Raw genomic sequence first — 17,479 nt, 5'->3', positions numbered from 1 at the left:
TTAACCATATGTCCGACGTCATATAACCGTAAATAAAATGTGTTGAGTGCGTTGTTAAATAAACAATTTCTTCCTTCCTTTATATTGTTTGGGGTGCCTGTGATTGCTCTTATTATGCTTATGGTTTGTGACCTGCAGGCTATGAACTACATCCATGGTTCGCTGGTGGAGGTGCACGGTCGCCTCAAGTCGTCCAACATCCTCGTGGACAGCCACTGGGACTGCAAGGTCGCCGATATGGCGATGCCTTACTTCCGACAGGGGGAGCAGGAGCCCGAGGAAGCACATTCCAAGTATTACAGTGAGTTGTCTGGTCGTTCTGTTTTGTGTTTGTCCGTGGTAGTGGTGGGTCCGGACCGGCCTCGGTGGCGTCGTGGTTAGGCCATCGGTCTACAGGCTGGTAGGTACTGGGTTCGGATCCCAGTCGAGGCATGGGATTTTTAATCCAGATACCGACTTCAAACCCTGAGTGAGTGCTCCCTTGCACCGACCATTGATCCATAACTGGTTCAACAAAGGCCATGGTTTGTGCTATCCTGCCTGTGGGAATCGCAAATAAAAGATCCCTTGCTGCTAATCGGAAAGAGTAGCCCATGTAGTGGCGACAGCGGGTTTCCTCTCAAAATCTGTGTGGTCCTTAACCATATGTCTGACGCCATATAACCGTAAATAAAATGTGTTGAGTGCGTCGATAAATAAAACATTTCTTTTTTAACTAGAAACAGACGACGAAATGATCATTAGACAGAGCTAAGTCTGGGAAAGCCAAATTATGTTATGACATCATTTCCCAATATGACGTCGCTTCCCAAAATGACGCCATTCGTTGTGCAGGTGAAATCATTATGACACACGTGTATCACATTGGTTATACTTCCCTGAATATCTTGAACTATGTGGATAATAAAATACAATAAAAGATTAGACACATGTTGTCCAACTTACGATGAAATTGGTGTAAATATGTTGGCGATGGTGTTTGTGTTTGTGTGCAAAGAAAATAAAAAAGGAATATTTAATGAAAAGTTAAATGTTTGTTTTGTTTAACGACACCATTGGAGCACCATCGGCTATTGGATGTCAAATATTTGGTAATTCTGACTTGTAATCATCAGAGGGAACCCGCTATATTTTTTCTAATGCAGCAAGGGATCTTTTATATGCACTTTCCAACAGACAGGAAAGCACACACCACGGATTTTGACCAGTTGTGGTGCACTGATTGGAACGAGAAAAAAATATATACATAATTAAATTTCTGTTATATTCATTATAACGTAACGTCATCCCATTTGTCCAGACGTACCAACGGGAGTTTGTTAATTTTTCGATGAACGTATAAAATTACGTCGTTAGGGAACGTCATATGTGATGACGTCATTTTATATGGGCAAGTTGTTTTATTGAGCGCTATTGTTTATGGATAAAAAATCATTCAAAATAAAGTATGACGTTTCAGTGTTATTATTAGTCTGCATGATTCAAATTTAATTATAAGCATTGTCTGTTATTTCTTGTACGTTCATCTGGGTATGAACAAAACAAATCATCCACAAACTTATGTGAGAATGGCTTCGCCGATTGACACCGTGGATGATTCTCTCTCTCTCTCTCTCTCTCTCTCTCTCTCTCTCTCTCTCTCTCTCTATATATATATATATATATATATATATATATATATATATATATATATATATATATATATATATATATACACACACACATATACATGTATGTATGTATGTATGTATGTATGTATGTATGTGTATGTATGTATATATATATATCCTCCACACATTTTCGCATACTCTTTTTCACAGGATATCTTTGGACTGCACCCGAGATCCTACGCAATCAAGCTCTTCTACGCAAAGGAACACAAAAAGGCGATGTCTATGCCTATTCCATTGTACTGCAGGAGATCCTAATGAGGTCTCTGCCGTTTGGCGGTGTTTTGAAGGCACGTGGTGATGACAAGAAAATGGAAAGTACGTACACATGTAATGTAAAAGAAGAACTGTTCTGGGACCTAATTCACTGAACTCTCGCAACTTTGCGATATCGCAGTGCAATGCGAAACGACTTGCGAAAAGGATGCTTTGTTGTCTAGCAGATCCTTGGAGAGCTTTGTGAATTAAGCCCCTGGCGTGTTAGAAACATGGCTTGAATTCAGCCAGACTGAGCAGGTCCTAATAGACCAAATCAATTCCTATTGCCAATAATGTTAACGTTTACTAATGAATCTAATAAAACTGATATAAGCAGCGTATCAATTCACCCAGGAAGGACATCAATAAAAAGTGTGGCATCTCACATCTTATCTACCTTCAAGAAAATTGGGGGGGGGGGGGGGGGGGGGGGGGTCACATACTATTTAAGAGATTTAATTAATGGGTTTTTTATTAGGAATCGTCAGTTTTGCAGTTCCATTTTTGGGGTACCCTGCATTAGTTTCCACCTCTGGTATATACTGCATGACAACTGTATAACAAATAAAAGTGTATTTATTTATTGTCAATGGATAATAGTAATTGCACAAATAATCAATGTCACATATTGCTACCAATCACAGCCACAGCTGTTTTTACTCCGTAAATATTTGACGGTACACCTCGAACTTTGACACGGAACTCTTTTTTTTTGGTACCATGTAACCAACCAGAAAACCTCCGCTAGACTGGTTTATGCATTTCACGCTAAACCAAAAGGCCACGCCGGGAACCAATCAATTTGTTCGCGAACGTTAGCCAAAGCTTTGCTGGCTGAACTTTGAATTGTTATCATAAGCGTACGAGACGAGAGGGGAGGAGGAATTGGGGCAACTGCTTCCCCCCTCCCCCAGTGCTGGAACAAATCCTCAAATTCGGGCAAAAACGAAAACATTTTATTTCCATCATTCTAACAACAAGGATCGAACCGCCTTGGTGGATCCATTTAACTGATTGGGTTTATTCTCGTTTCAACCAGTGCTCCCCAACTGGTCAAAAGCCGTGGTATGTGATTCCCTGTCTGTGGGAAAGTGCATATAAAAGATTTTTGGCTACATTAGGAAAAATTCCCTGATCTGGTTGTTTTGTTGATATCGTTGCCATAAGTGCCATATGGTGTTTCTGTGGACGTTGAATTGACGTGCGACATCATGCTGCGAGGTCCCAGATTCAAGCATACCTATGACTCGCTATCTGTCATTTTCACTGAGGCGTGGCATAACGAAATTGCATCAAACAGTTCACTAATGGTGTTTTTCTTACTTTTGGACTGAATGGCTGGCCTTTCATGGTGAACACTGGACAGCATTTCTTCCGAATAGTCCATGTTTGGTTGCTTGGTTGCATTTCTTTGAGCTGTTTCATGCATATTTTCTCTGGTTTACATCCATAAATCCATTCACAAATTTATTACTCCAAACAATCCATGTCACAATAACTTTTGCCTTTGAGTATATTTTCAATACAGTATTTGGGGAAAAACCAAACAAAAACAAAGTAACAGACCCAAAAAGAAAACCCCACAAAAAACCCCACGATAAAACATACATATTTGAAAGACAAACCATCAACACTTTCAAAACTGTATCCCTGTACAAGACAGACACAAATATAGTTTGACAAGGTCATGTTTGCTTACTGCTGTGAGACTGCCACTTCTCCGGACACTATATCCTAGTTTTATGTAGGACTGCCATTTCTCCTGACAATATATCTTAATTTTATGAAGGAGGACTGCCACTTCTGATAATATATTTTATTTATGTAGGAGGACTGCCACTTCATCGGACCATATATCCTATTTTTATGTAGGAGGAATACCACTTCTCCGGACCATATATCCTATTTTTTTTATGTAGGAGGACTGCCATTCCCAACAGGGTTTTTTTTTTTATATCCAAACCTGCATGCACGTGATCCAACAAAAAACCCACCGACGAATTACAGAAGTTATCACCATAATAATTTCCCTCACCCGTTCCAGTTCCTATCATTTTCCTATGCATATGCCATCAGATCAGCCCCAACCCCCCCCCCCCCCCCCCCCCCCCCCCCCACACACACACACACATAACTCCAACACATTTCAGTCAACCTATCAAACAAGGCTCTATTTGCAGTTTTGGTTTTAATTAGAAAACATGAAATTATTTGACGCGAGTTTGAAAATATAGGTTGTACTAAACCAAAATTCTGTGACTGGTGATAAATGTGAGTATGTTGGTTGTAAAAAAAAAAAAAGGTTTCATCTGGGCAAAAAATGTATGCACTTTCATTTCATCTAGTACCACTGTGTCAAGTAGCCATGTGCTTGAAACATGTATGGGGTACCTGTAAAAAAAAGTACTCGAATTTTGTGCAGAACTAGGGTAGTCATAGACGCTACCCGTTATCTCAGAAATGAGCAGCTTGACCCCCCATTTTTTTCTGATTCACTTTTAGGGTGAGGGGTGGTAGTATTTATATCCGTGGCGTTTATGTCGATTGATATGCTGCAGGTAGGAGTTTTAGCCACATATGTTACTATTGTCGTCTATGGAATTTGATTTGGTAGTATACACCCTAAAAAGTTAAATATTGTATTACCTGTTCTTTTAGGAATTCTCGACAGGGTTAAGAATGTTGAGATCCCGCCGTATCGGCCGCAAGTGCAGCACACTAACAAAGAGGAGGGGCTTCTTGCTGATGTTATGCGCATGTGTTGGGACGAGGTGCCAACCAGCAGACCTTCTTTCGAGAGCATAATTCATCTGTTGTCAAAACTCAATAAAGGGAGGTAAGTTTCGATAGCATCATTCACCTTTTGTCAAAACTCAACAAAGAGAGGTAAGATTTGAGAGCGTAATTTATTTGTTGTCAAAACTCAGTAAAGGGAGGTAAGCTTCGAGAGCATAATTTACCTGTTGTCAAAACTTAATAGAGGGAAGTAAGTTTCGAGAGCATAATTCACTTGACAAAATATACAAAATACGAAATTGACCTAAAACATGGGTCAAAATGTATAACACAAATTGTAATTATTTTTAAATATGAAATAAATTACATTTAAAAAAACGTCTGTTGCTAGTATACAATTGGCAATACCAGTTTTATTGTATATAGTTACGGATTGTCTGTTATTTCTTTTACGTTCATCGGGGTATGAATAAAAAAAAATCATCCGGAAACTGGGTAAATCGGCGAAGCTGTACTCACATAAGTTTGCGGATGATTTTTTAATTTTTAATTTTAATTTTTGTTCATACCCAGATTAACGTAAAAGAAATAACAGACAATACTTGTAATTAAATTCAAAACATACTTACTAATAATAAAACTAAAAATTTATATTTTATTTTGAATTATTTGTTGGTTAAAAACATTAACGCTCAATAAGACAAATTACCAATATAAAATGATCTCATCAGGCATGACGTTCCTTGATGACGTAATTTTTACATTCGTTGAGAATTGAACAAACTCACACTGGACAGATGGAATTACGTTATGCTGTAATGAATGTAACGGAAATTGAATTATTCTCTCATACATCTGTAACGAGTAGTCTGTATAATATTGTTTTAATAGCATATGTAGTATTTGTACTGTCTATTCTGGATGAGACTTCAACAAAAGATATCTTTGTCAATATCTGTCAGGAAAACAAATATCTTGGATCAGATGATTCATAGAATGACGAAATACTCTGAACATCTGGAGAACATGATTCAAGAGAGAACCTTGATGTTGATTGAAGAAAAGAAGAAGACTGATCAAATTCTGTCCAAGATGTTGCCAAAGTAGGTCAACACTGACGTTTCTTGTCTGTATTTTATATATAAATAGAGGTTATTACCAGAGTGTGTATCGGTATCGTCAATATCATATATTAGGAATACAAATTTTATTATGCGAGCCTCTGGCGGGCATAATAAAATTATTTATATTCCTAACATATGATATTGACGATACCAAAACACACGAGGGTAATATTTTCTTTATCATATAATCTCAAGCTTAATTAATACAACCTGTTTTCGTAAACTGTATACGCAGCTTTAATTTCAGTCAGCCATTACTCGATATTCAAATGACGTAAGAATATGTGACGTGGTATCTTTTTAAATGGAAATGACGTCAATTATTTTGGCTATCCTAACATAAAAATAAACTAGTGCTTAATTTGTTTTGTTTTCTGAACGCTGGACAGCTTTCTGTGTAAAGTTGCTATAAAAATGTTTTTGTTTGATGACTATGAATGCTTTCGTCAATTATGGCGTCTCACCGTAGTACTTTTGCTTAAATGCAATATACGTAGTGTCGTAATTTACATCAGATTTGCAAAATTATCGAATTGTGAAAGTATGCGATCTGAAACGTATCACATATTTGAGATTATATGATCAGGAGATTATTACCCTCGTGTTTTTCGGTGTCGTCAATATCATATATTAGGAATAGGTTTTTTGTTTGTTTTTTTGTTGTCATTTGGGGGTTGTATTGTTGTTTTCCTCTTGATTGAATCAGTAGTCAATAGTGTCCAACATTAGATCTCATTTTTATTTTATATTGACGTTTAAAAATGTTTGTTGTATATTTTTAAGCGAACCAGGTTTAAAGGACATTTCAAAAAACATTTCCAACAAAAACTTTAGGACGCGACCAAGGTTAACTTATACATCACAGAAAAATCAATTTCGATACTGCTGATTGCATTTGGTAGTGTCACTTTGAGGTTATTAATATTATTATTACTATTACTACTACTACTATTACTATTATTATTACTATATTATTATTATTATTATTATTATTATTATTATTATTACAGAACTGTGATTGAAGACTTGAAACTTGGAAAAACTATAGAGCCCGAATCTTTTCCTTCTGTGACGGTTTTCTTCTCTGATATAGTCGGCTTCACAGAACTAGCTTCAGAAAGTACTCCATATCAGGTAACTATGTCTTGATTCGTCTGCAAAAAGGGCCGGATCCAAGAAATATTGGGGGAGAGGGGTAAAATAAATTTGGTTATAAATAGTCCGATCCTCTCTTCTTTATCTTATTTAGTTTTGGACTGTCCTTCTAAAATGCTCCAAATTATGTAAATATTCGGCCGAGCAGTCAATTCTTTTTATTTTTGGCTTGTAACCTTTTTATTTTTTTTATTTATTCTATTAACTTTTTTACTAATTGCTATTTTCAAAATTCTGCCCATTTCTCACCCCCCCCCCCACACCCACCCCCCACCCCCAGTTATTACCAGTATGGTTAAAAATATCTTGGTACATATCAACTAGAACGCCAAGTGGGACGTAACACTTCGACGTCATCGATTGGCGCACTACAACCTTACAGGAACGTCAACCAAACGAGTTGAGTGATATTATAAATTAAGTTCGATTATGGGTAATAAATAGGATATTAAACTCGCAACCATATCGTATCATGTTTACACACTTAAAACGCTCACTAACCAGATTACGATTATCCTCTCATAGTCTATTATGCGAAACGGGTCGATATCATAATATACCTTATGATCAGAGATTTTGTACATTATGTAATATGAAAGTTATAGAAGATGAATATCACTTTGTGTTAGTTTGCCCAATGTATAGGGATTTAAGACAACAGTATTAAACCAAGATTTACAATAGATGGCTAACTATCCAAACATTTTATAGGCTGATGTCTTGTGATACCCCTAAAATGGTTATTAATATGTACATCTTGCTACATGTATGCAGAGACGCCAGTTATTGTTATAATTGGTTTCTTATCTGTTCCTCACAGCTTTACACTTTCATGTATTTTCTTCAACTAGCCTTCTTACTTACTGAGTCACTGACTCTACATTTAATTTGTATTTTTCACTGTATGTTTGCTATAAGTGTTATGTAATACTTTATGCAATAAACATGTTCACGTCCCTCGGGACATAAACATGATATGAAACGGAAGCTCGTTTAATATCCTACAAATATGTTATAATTATGCTAACAAAAATAAACTTTATGTCTTAAGTGTTATGTAAAAATATTATACATTTAATATAAAAAAAAAAATGTTTTGCTAAAATGTTAAACTCGTTATTTTTATGATTGCATCCAGGTGGTGAATTTTCTGAACAGCTTATACACAATGTTTGATTACGTGATTGACCACTATGATGTTTACAAGGTAAGATTCGGTGATATATAACCATGCACTAGTTCTATAATGATTATGAACTTAAATATTTATTGTAATGTTTACTTTACGTTCGATCATGGACTAATTTTGTAATAAGTAATTTACATTGGACCATGGACATCTGTACCATAATATTTAATTTCCGTTAAATCGTGTACTTATGCATTGTAATGAAAATTACAAGTTTGTTTTGTTTAACGACACCACTAAAGCCGATTGATTTATTAATCATCGGCTATTGGATGTCAAACATATGGTGATTTTGACATAGTCATATAGAGGAAACCCGCTACATTTGTTTCCATTAGTATCCAGGGATCCTTTATATGCACCATCTCACATACAGAATAGCACATACCACGGTCTTTGATATCCAGTGACTAGCTGGCTAGAACGAGAACAGGTCCAATGGGCTTTACACACTGGGTTACGTCTCACCCTTTGTCGTAATACGTGAAAATGGGCTTGGACAAACAAAACTTACCTCAGTGGTTGTCCTGTGGACAAGTACCAATTTTCAATGCATATTCCGAGCAATCAAAAACATCTTCCCTGCATTAGAATAAAATAAACAATTTGTTTGGACAAGTGAAAATATTAGTAAACAAATACATGTACTTGTCCGGTGGACTAATGAAAATGTTTTCTTATTTCTATCACTGCGTAACAGCAATGGTTTGGTTGCGAAACTTTTAATATTGTGTTACAGACAGACAGACAGACAAATTGTTTATTAAAGTCTCACCTCAGTTAAAACAAAACATCACTAAACACAATGAAATCTAAAATAACAATGAGCCACTCCATATGGAGTTATGAGAGACAATAAAATATTAATAATCGACACAGATAAAATATATAAATATTACATTAAAACACATTTAAAAACATTTAACATGAAATAAAATATATAAAAGCTATATCTAACTAAAACCCCAGAATGTAGTTAATAATACAGTATCTACACTTAACTTAAATGGGTTTCGTGGAACGGGGCCCTGACCTGACCTAACCAAGACTACGCAACTTAAGACTGTACTCTGTAAGTCCAATTCTTCTTGTTCTAATTTGCCGGTTGTTTTGCCCACTGATAGGTTTTATAGGTTATCCTGTTGGTATTTAAACAGTTCAATCTCGTTTACAGTCTACCAACACTTCCCCACTGTTTCATTGTTGTTTAGGTGGAGACAATTGGTGATGCCTACATGGTCGTGAGCGGCCTGCCCGTACTGAACGGAATTCAACACGCCGGGGAGATCTGCACCATGTCTTTACAACTCCTGAGTTCAGTGGACAAATTTAAGATTGCGCACAGGCCCAGTCTCAAATTACGATTGCGAATTGGAGTCCACAGTGGTAATGAATTGCTGTTGGGTTTTTTTCTTTTCGTTTCTCTTCTTTAAATAACCCACAAACACCCCACTCAAAAAAACTACAAAAAAACAAACAAAAAACAACAACAACACTCACAAAACAATAAAAGCAAACAGTCAAACAAGCATAATAATTACCGTTATATAATTTATTACGTATGATTCATTTCATTTGAACTTATTTTCGTACTTATATCCAATTAAGGTTGAAGCACGCTGTCCTGGGCACACACATCTCAGCTGTCTGGGCTGCCTGACCAGGACAGTGGGTTAGTTCTTAATTGTTAGTGGTTAGTGAGAGAGACGAGGGTGTAGTGACCTTACCCACTGAGTCGTTAAAACTCGCTCTGGGTGGGAGCGGGTACCGGGTTGCGAACCCTGTACCTACCAGCCTTATGTCCGATGGTTTAACCACGACACCACCGAGCCCGGTTACGTATAATTAATTCCTCGACCATATCCGCTTCTGCCGCTTTTCCTATTCCATCTAATGTTTCCAAATATGCCATTCTGTATGTGGGACTGTGATATACAGGGTCCTTGCTATTAGTCTACAAAACATGCCGTGACTGAGTAGTGGTTAAGCCATAGGCTGGTAGGTACTGGGTTCGAATCCCGGTAATAGGCTCCCACTATGAGCGAGTTTAACGCAATCTAATTAAAATTAGCTCCACTATTACATGTGGATCTAACAGCAGCCCGTTGGAGCTCATGTCCAGTTAACCTTTCATTCGACCAATCAAAACCTTTCTTGCAAAATCATGCCAGTGATTTGAAAAGAATTTGAAAACATTTGGGATTATGCCGAGGGTATACGAAATGATTCGAGTAATTACGAAGTATGCCGGAAACTAATTTCAATATAAAATTTTATATAAAATTCGTTTCAAGACGAAAGAAAAAAACGTGATGGTATAGCCATAAAATCTGTTTATACTATTATCCTGTTCAATTATTTAGACCCAAAGTTTTTTGCAAATGTTACGTTTATTTCCTATTCGATATTTGTTTTCTTTGTATTTACATGAAAACAAACCCAAACCCCGACAGGTGTTATATACAAATCATCATATAAAATGCACGAAGTTGACTTAATTCCACTTTTTAAAAATCTCTGTGTCTTTTGAATGCACGTTATTTCTCCTATAAATAACTAAGGTCATTTGCATATCAAAAGTATCATTCTATAGTGCGTTTCAAACTAATGTTCGGTTCTATCGTCCTATCCGCACAAATCGTAGTATGACCTATATTTAAGAAAATATCTGTAAACATGAAGCATGCGCGGATTCAGGTGGGGAGTTCAAGTGACAAAACCTCAGTTTGAAAAAATAAATATGTATCAAATATTATAATTATATTGTGGAATACACAAGCGCGCGAGCTGAAGGGAGAGAGAGAGAGAGAGAGAGAGAGAGAGAGAGAGAGAGAGAGAGAGAGAGAGAGAGAGAGAGAGAGAGAGAGAGAGAGAGGCGTCATTTATGTAACGACGCACTCAACATATTTTAATCTATGATTATAGGGAGAGAGAGAGAAGAATATGGTATGCATGCGATTGGTGGAGGTGTGACCCTCTGCACAACCCCAACCCCACTTAAGGCTTCTTTTGTATATGGAGCGGGACGTAGCTCAGAGGTAAAGCGTTCGCTCATGGTAGGTCGACTGATCGATCCCACATGGTGGACCCATTGGGTTGTGTCTAGTTCCAGCCTGTGCACCACAACTGATGTATAAAGGCTGTGGTATGTGCTATCCTGTCTATGGGATGGTGCATATAAAACGTCCCTTATTGCTGATCAAAATTGCTTATCGGAAACAGTGGCCCATGTGGCGGTAGCGAGTTTCTTTCTTACTGTCATAATGCTCCTTAACCGTTTTGTCTGACGCCACATAAACGTATATCAAATGCGAGTGTGTCGTTAAATAAACATTTCTCTCGTATGTATGTGTAGTCTATATGCATTTCTAGTCGATTAGTTTATAGGTTGTTAGGTTGTTTGATAGTGAATGATATGGAAATAAATTGTTTTTGGTGTTAAAGAGTTCATGTATACATTAAAATAATACTCCTGATGGGTATGGAGAAATAACTTAATCAGTCGACGAACTCATTTCTTCATCACTATCTTCGTTAAGGGGAACTATCACAGGAACTCGATCAGCAGCGTCTGATTTCGGCAGGTGATTGGCGGTACTTGTGCCCGGGTGGATATCTGTCCAGTGGTGGGATGTTGTGTGGTTGACATTCACCCAGGTCTCATCTTGATACACTATTAAATACCCCTGTTCTCGTAAACTGGATATTTCATGGAGATAGGACAGTCTCCTGTCTGATATATTGGCGTCCTCAAAAATCACTTTTCCGGTTGTAGACATATGTTGGTATTTAAAATCGAGGTCATGGAGTGTTCTTCGTAAAGACGATATGGATATGTTGATTCCACATTCCTCCCTTAAAGCCACGTTAATCTTATGTAATGTAGGTAATTCGCCCTCTCTATAAAATCTGTATACTCGTCGTCTAATAACATCTTTATCAAATAAATCGATGAGTTTTCGGTCGCGTTTTTTAATAGTGATTTCTGTGCTTGGATTCGTAGAACTTAGATTTTTCACAGTTCTTTTTACTGTTGAAACCGAAACTTTAAGTGCAGCAGCAACTCGATCGACAATTCGATAAGAAGCATACCTAGGTCTACCGCGCTGATATTCATCTTCAAAATAATCGAAAACGTTCTTAATACACGATTTTATATCAACTGAAGTGTTTTTCGATTTACCCATATTTTTCCTCAAATAACAATAACAAGAATGTCGACTAATACATTTTCAATGAATTTATATACCCTACCTAACTTGTATTTTACGTGGTTTACACATTGCTACAATAGCACGTGCAGTCATAGATCGAAATAATGATGTTATTGACCAAGCAATGCTATCGTATTTTGAACATTCAGGGCTGTGTCTGCGGGATGAAAAAGTAGTTGAACCCATACGAGTCCGAACAATAGCCCTTTGGTTTTTCGCATTACAAATGTAACACCCCACCCCCAAACCCCAGCCCCTAGCACCACCCTAAATACTATATATATATATATATATATATATATATATATATATATATATATATATATACGTATGAGTTCCAAATTTAGAGGCAAATTAAATAACATTTTTATTATTATTTGATGTTGGTGGCCTTTGACATTTTATCCCCCCCCCCCCCCACACCGGTCTTCTGGGTCCGGCCCTGCATTAAATTTATTTATAAATTTGGAAATTTGGAAAGCACATTCCTGCGGTGTGTGAGGTGATTTGTGTTTATTACTGTGCTACACCTCAGTTGTGTTAGGTTAGGCATGGTATGCTAATATATAATTGATATAATAAAATAAAAATACATTAGCTAAATTTATTAAATATAATGCACCTACAAGAAAGGGTTACATGTTCTGTTTGTTTACATCTATGTTTAACGGAAAGATTAGACAATGCTGTTACACACTGCAAAACAATAATAACCTTGATTTAGTGAAACAAGCTATAATGGCCTTCACGTAGCCTCAGATCCCAATGTTTTGATATGCAAATGACCTTAGTTATTTATAGGAGAAATAACGTGCATTCAAAAGACACAGAGATTTTTAAAAAGTGGAATTAAGTCAACTTCGTGCATTTTATATGATGATTTGTATATAAAACCTGTCGGGGTTTGGGTTTGTTTTCATGTAAATGCAAAGAAAACAAATATCGAATAGGAAATAAACGTAACATTTGCCAAAAACTTTGGGTCTAAATAATTGAACAGGATAATAGTATACAATCCAGAGTTTATTACGGCACTTTTCCCCCTGTTTTTTCAGTGTGGAAATAGACCAACAAGTTCGCCTATTACATAAATAGTCTCGCCCAATATTTTTAGAATTTGTATGCTCCCGAATAACGCTATAAAAGGCGAAGTGTAATTGGTCGATATTTAAATTGTTATTTATAGATGAAATGTCACCTGGACATGGGAGTCCACGCAATGCTGTTAGATCTACTGGCTAGACCCAGTAGAGCTAATTTTAATCAGATTGGAGTTTAACAATTCATTGGATATGCGTAATGCTTCTTCTAGTTCACTAATCACTAACCCACTGTTCTGGACAAACAGCCTCGATAGCCGAAGTGGGTGACACGAAAAGACTGTTTGAACCATAATTGGATATAAGCACGAACATGAAATCAAATCAACAATAAAAGTAACCTTGTAGCAGGTATGTAATAGAAAAAAATAGAAAAAAATATATTTATGTGAAAATCGAGATAGCACACAGAAACTCAATATGAACATCAAAACCTTTATCCAATTTCAGGGCGGGACGTAGTCCAGTGGTAAAGCGCTAGCTTGATGCGCGGTCGGTTTGGGATCGATCCTCGTCGGTGGCCCATTGGGCTATTTCTCGCTCCAACCAGTGCACCACGACTGGTACATCAAAAACCGTGGTATGTCCTATCCTGTATATGGGATGGTGCATATAAAAGATCCCTTGCTGCTAATCGAAAAGAGTAGCCCATGAAATGGCGACAACGGGTTTCCTCCCTCAATATCTGTGTGGTAATTAACCATATGTTCGACGCCATATAACCGTAAATAAAATGTGTTGACTGCGTCGTTAAATAAAACATTTCCTTCCTTCATTATCGAATTTCACACCATATCTCTGTACCAATTTCATGACCGCTCGTGGCTTTGTCTACAGGAGAACTACCACTCTTCATATATCATTATTTGTCCACACGATGCCAATGCATCTCACGTGTTTCTGTAGAACGCCCATACATCTTGTTTATTTCAATTTTTGTTTTTAGCCCAGTGGTAAGGTGCTTGCTTGATGCGCGGTCGGTCTAGGATCGATCCCCGTTGGTGGGCCCATTTAGCTATTTCTCGTTCCAGCCAGTGCACCACGACTGGTATATTAAAGGCCGTGGTATGTGCTATCCTGTCTGTGTGATGGTGCATATAAAAGATCCCTTGTCGATACCAATGCAAACATGTGGCAGGTTTTATCTCTAAGACGTTATGTCAGAATTATTAAATGTTTGACATCCAATAAATCAATGTGCTCTAGTGGTGTCGTTAAACAAAGCAAACATTAACTTCATCAGTCACCTGATGGCGATTATTTGGAGCATCATGTCATTGCCAAAACGTCCTTATGACTCTTGTCTTGTACAGCGATTCGACACGTAGTAATAAGAGAATGAATGAATGAATGAATGAATGAATGAATGAATGTTTAACGACACCCCAGCACGAAAAATACATCGGCTATTGGGTGTCAAACCATGGTAATGCAAATAAATAAAGTGATGATCAACATCAATATAAAAATTCAAGGTTTAAACAAAAACAGTGTAAAGAACTGTGCAAAAATACAAATACAAATATCACAGAATTTTACGGACACCGAATTTTACTCTAAACTTCAATTTGTGCTGTATTGGCCATTCTCAAAGAGAATGTTACACCCCTGCACCACGGTGAGGTTACAGCACACGCAGGGGTAATAAGAGAAAACCCGCTATATATTTTTTCATAAGCAGCAAGGAAACAGATAGGACAGCACATACCACGACCGTTGACCAGTTGTGGTGCACTGGTTGGAACGAACAAAAACAAACAATCAGCTGAATCAGTCGAGTGGATCCACCGAGGCAGTTCGTTCCTGCGACGCAAGCACTTACGGCGAGCACTTAACCGACTGAGCTAAATCCCGCCCCTAGATCGACTGATTTTTGGTATCTGAAATGAATACAGTTTTCATTTATAATGTCTAGGTCCAGTGGTGGCCGGTGTCGTAGGACAGACGATGCCGCGTTACTGTTTGTTTGGAGACACCGTCAATTACGCCTCCAGGATGGAGTCTTCCGGAGAAGGTGGGTGTTGTACTTGTGGTTGCTGTGGTTTAGTCATGGCGGTGGCGGTGGTGGTGATGGTGTGGTAGTAGTAGTGGTGGAGAAGGTGGGTTTATACATAATGATGGTGGTAGTGGAAGTAATGAAAATACATGTAATAGTAGTATTGAAACTACATATGGTATTAGTCACTGCTCCATCCTCTCTCTCTCTCTCTCTCTCTCTCTCTCTCTCTCTCTCTCTCTCTCTCTCTCTCTCTCTCTCTCTCTCTCTCTCTCTCTCTCTCTCTCTCTCTCTCTCTCTCTCTCTCTCTCTCTCTCTCTCTCCCTCTCTCTCTCTCTCTCTGTCTGTCACTATTTCACTGCCTTGGTCTCTCTTTGTCTCTGCCTCTCTGTCTCTCTTTTTTATATTACTATTTGGGTTTTTCTCTCTCCCCCCTCTCTCCCCCCCCCCTCTCTCTCTCTCTCTCCCTCTCTCTCTCTCTCTCTCTCTCTCTCTCTCTCTCTCTCTCTCTCTCTCTCTCTCTCTCTCTCTCTCTCTCTCTCTCTCTCTCTCTCTCTGTGTCTGTCTGTCTCTCTGTTCGTATTTAACTCGTAATCTGCCTCTCTGATCGTCCATCCTTCATTCCTTCTACCTGCATAATCGCACGCCAGCCTGCCTGTCTAATTACTCGCCTAACCGCCTTTTAAGCCTGCCTGACTGCCTGCTCACCTGCCTTCCTACCCGCATAATCGCCTACCTCCATGTTTATTTATGTTATTTATTATTTACGTTATGTATTCATCTGATAAGTTGTAAAACTCAAAGCAAATACAAGAACTTGAACTTGCATGCCTGCATAATCAACCTCCTGCTTGCAAGTCTAATCGCCCGGCCAGACGGTTCTGAATCAATATAATGAAACTAAGCTATGGCTTCTCCCTCAGCTCTGCGGATCCACGTGAGTCCGGAGTGTAAGCTGCTTCTGGACGAGCTCGGAGGGTACCACCTCGACGAGAGGGGAGAGATTTCACTCAAGGTCAGTTATTCTAGACGAGGGGTGGGGCGAGACGTAGTCCAGTGGTAAAGGTATTCTAGTTGAGGGGTGGGCGGGACGTAGTCCACTGGTAAAGGTATTCTAGTTGAGGGGTAGGGCGAGACGTAGTCCAGTGGTAAAGGTATTCTAGTTGAGGGGTGGGCGGGAGGACGTAGTTCACTGGTAAAGGTATTCTAGTTGAGGGGTGGGCGGGACGTAGTCCACTGGTAAAGGTATTCTAGTTCAGGGGTAGGGCGGGACGTAGTCCATTGGTAAAGGTATTCTAGTTGAGGGGTGGGGCGGGACGTAGTCCATTGGTAAAGGTATTCTAGTTGAGGGGTGGGCGGGACGTAGTCCATTGGTAAATGTATTCTAGTTGAGGGGTGGGCGGGACGTAGTCCATTGGTAAAGGTATTCTAGTTGAGGGGTGGGTGGGACGTAGTCCAGTGGTAAAGGTATTCTAGTTGAGGGGTGGGCGGGACGTAGTCCATTGGTAAAGGTATTCTAGTTGAGGGGTGAGGCGGGACGTAGTCCATTAGTAAAGGTATTCTAGTTGAGGGGTGGGCGGGACGTAGTCCACTGGTAAAGGTATTCTAGTTGAGGGGTGGGCGGGACGTAGTCCATTGGTAAAGTTATTCTAGTTGAGGGGTGGGCGGGACGTAGTCCATTGGTAAAGGTATTCTAGTTGAGGGGTGGGCGGGACGTAGTCCATTGGTAAAGGTATTCTAGTTGAGGGGTGGGCGGGACGTAGTCCACTGGTAAAGTTATTCTAGACGAGGGGTGGGCGGGACGTAGTCCATTGGTAAAGTTATTCTAGTTGAGGGGTGGGCGGGACGTAGTCCACTGGTAAAGGTATTCTAGTTGAGGGGTGGGCGGGACATAGTCCATTGGTAAAGGTATTCTAGTTGAGGGGTGGGCGGGACGTAGTCCATTGGTAAAGGTATTCTAGTTGAGGGGTGGAGAGGGACGTAGTCCACTGGTAAATTTATTCTAGACGATCGGTGGGCAGGACGTAGTCCATTGGT

The 17,479-nt window shown here is 38.8% G+C and overlaps 1 protein-coding gene across 1 annotated transcript in view; it reads left to right on the top strand.

The window, feature by feature from the left end:
* Window positions 1-17,479, top strand: part of LOC121385054 (atrial natriuretic peptide receptor 1-like) — a 56,254-nt gene that overhangs the window by 37,670 nt on the left and 1,105 nt on the right. The window contains exons 15-23 of the mRNA XM_041515590.1: window positions 139-301; window positions 1,821-1,988; window positions 4,587-4,764; window positions 5,627-5,767; window positions 6,799-6,922; window positions 8,082-8,150; window positions 9,344-9,518; window positions 15,362-15,460; window positions 16,366-16,457. Of these exons, the coding sequence (XP_041371524.1) occupies window positions 139-301; window positions 1,821-1,988; window positions 4,587-4,764; window positions 5,627-5,767; window positions 6,799-6,922; window positions 8,082-8,150; window positions 9,344-9,518; window positions 15,362-15,460; window positions 16,366-16,457 (1,209 nt within the window). The remainder of the gene's footprint in view (window positions 1-138; window positions 302-1,820; window positions 1,989-4,586; window positions 4,765-5,626; window positions 5,768-6,798; window positions 6,923-8,081; window positions 8,151-9,343; window positions 9,519-15,361; window positions 15,461-16,365; window positions 16,458-17,479) is intronic.

The sequence above is a fragment of the Gigantopelta aegis genome, chromosome 11, assembly GCF_016097555.1.
Source record: "Gigantopelta aegis isolate Gae_Host chromosome 11, Gae_host_genome, whole genome shotgun sequence".
In the NCBI taxonomy this organism is placed as follows: Eukaryota; Metazoa; Mollusca; class Gastropoda; order Neomphalida; family Peltospiridae; genus Gigantopelta; species Gigantopelta aegis.
This window is presented reverse-complemented; position numbering and strand designations above follow the sequence as displayed.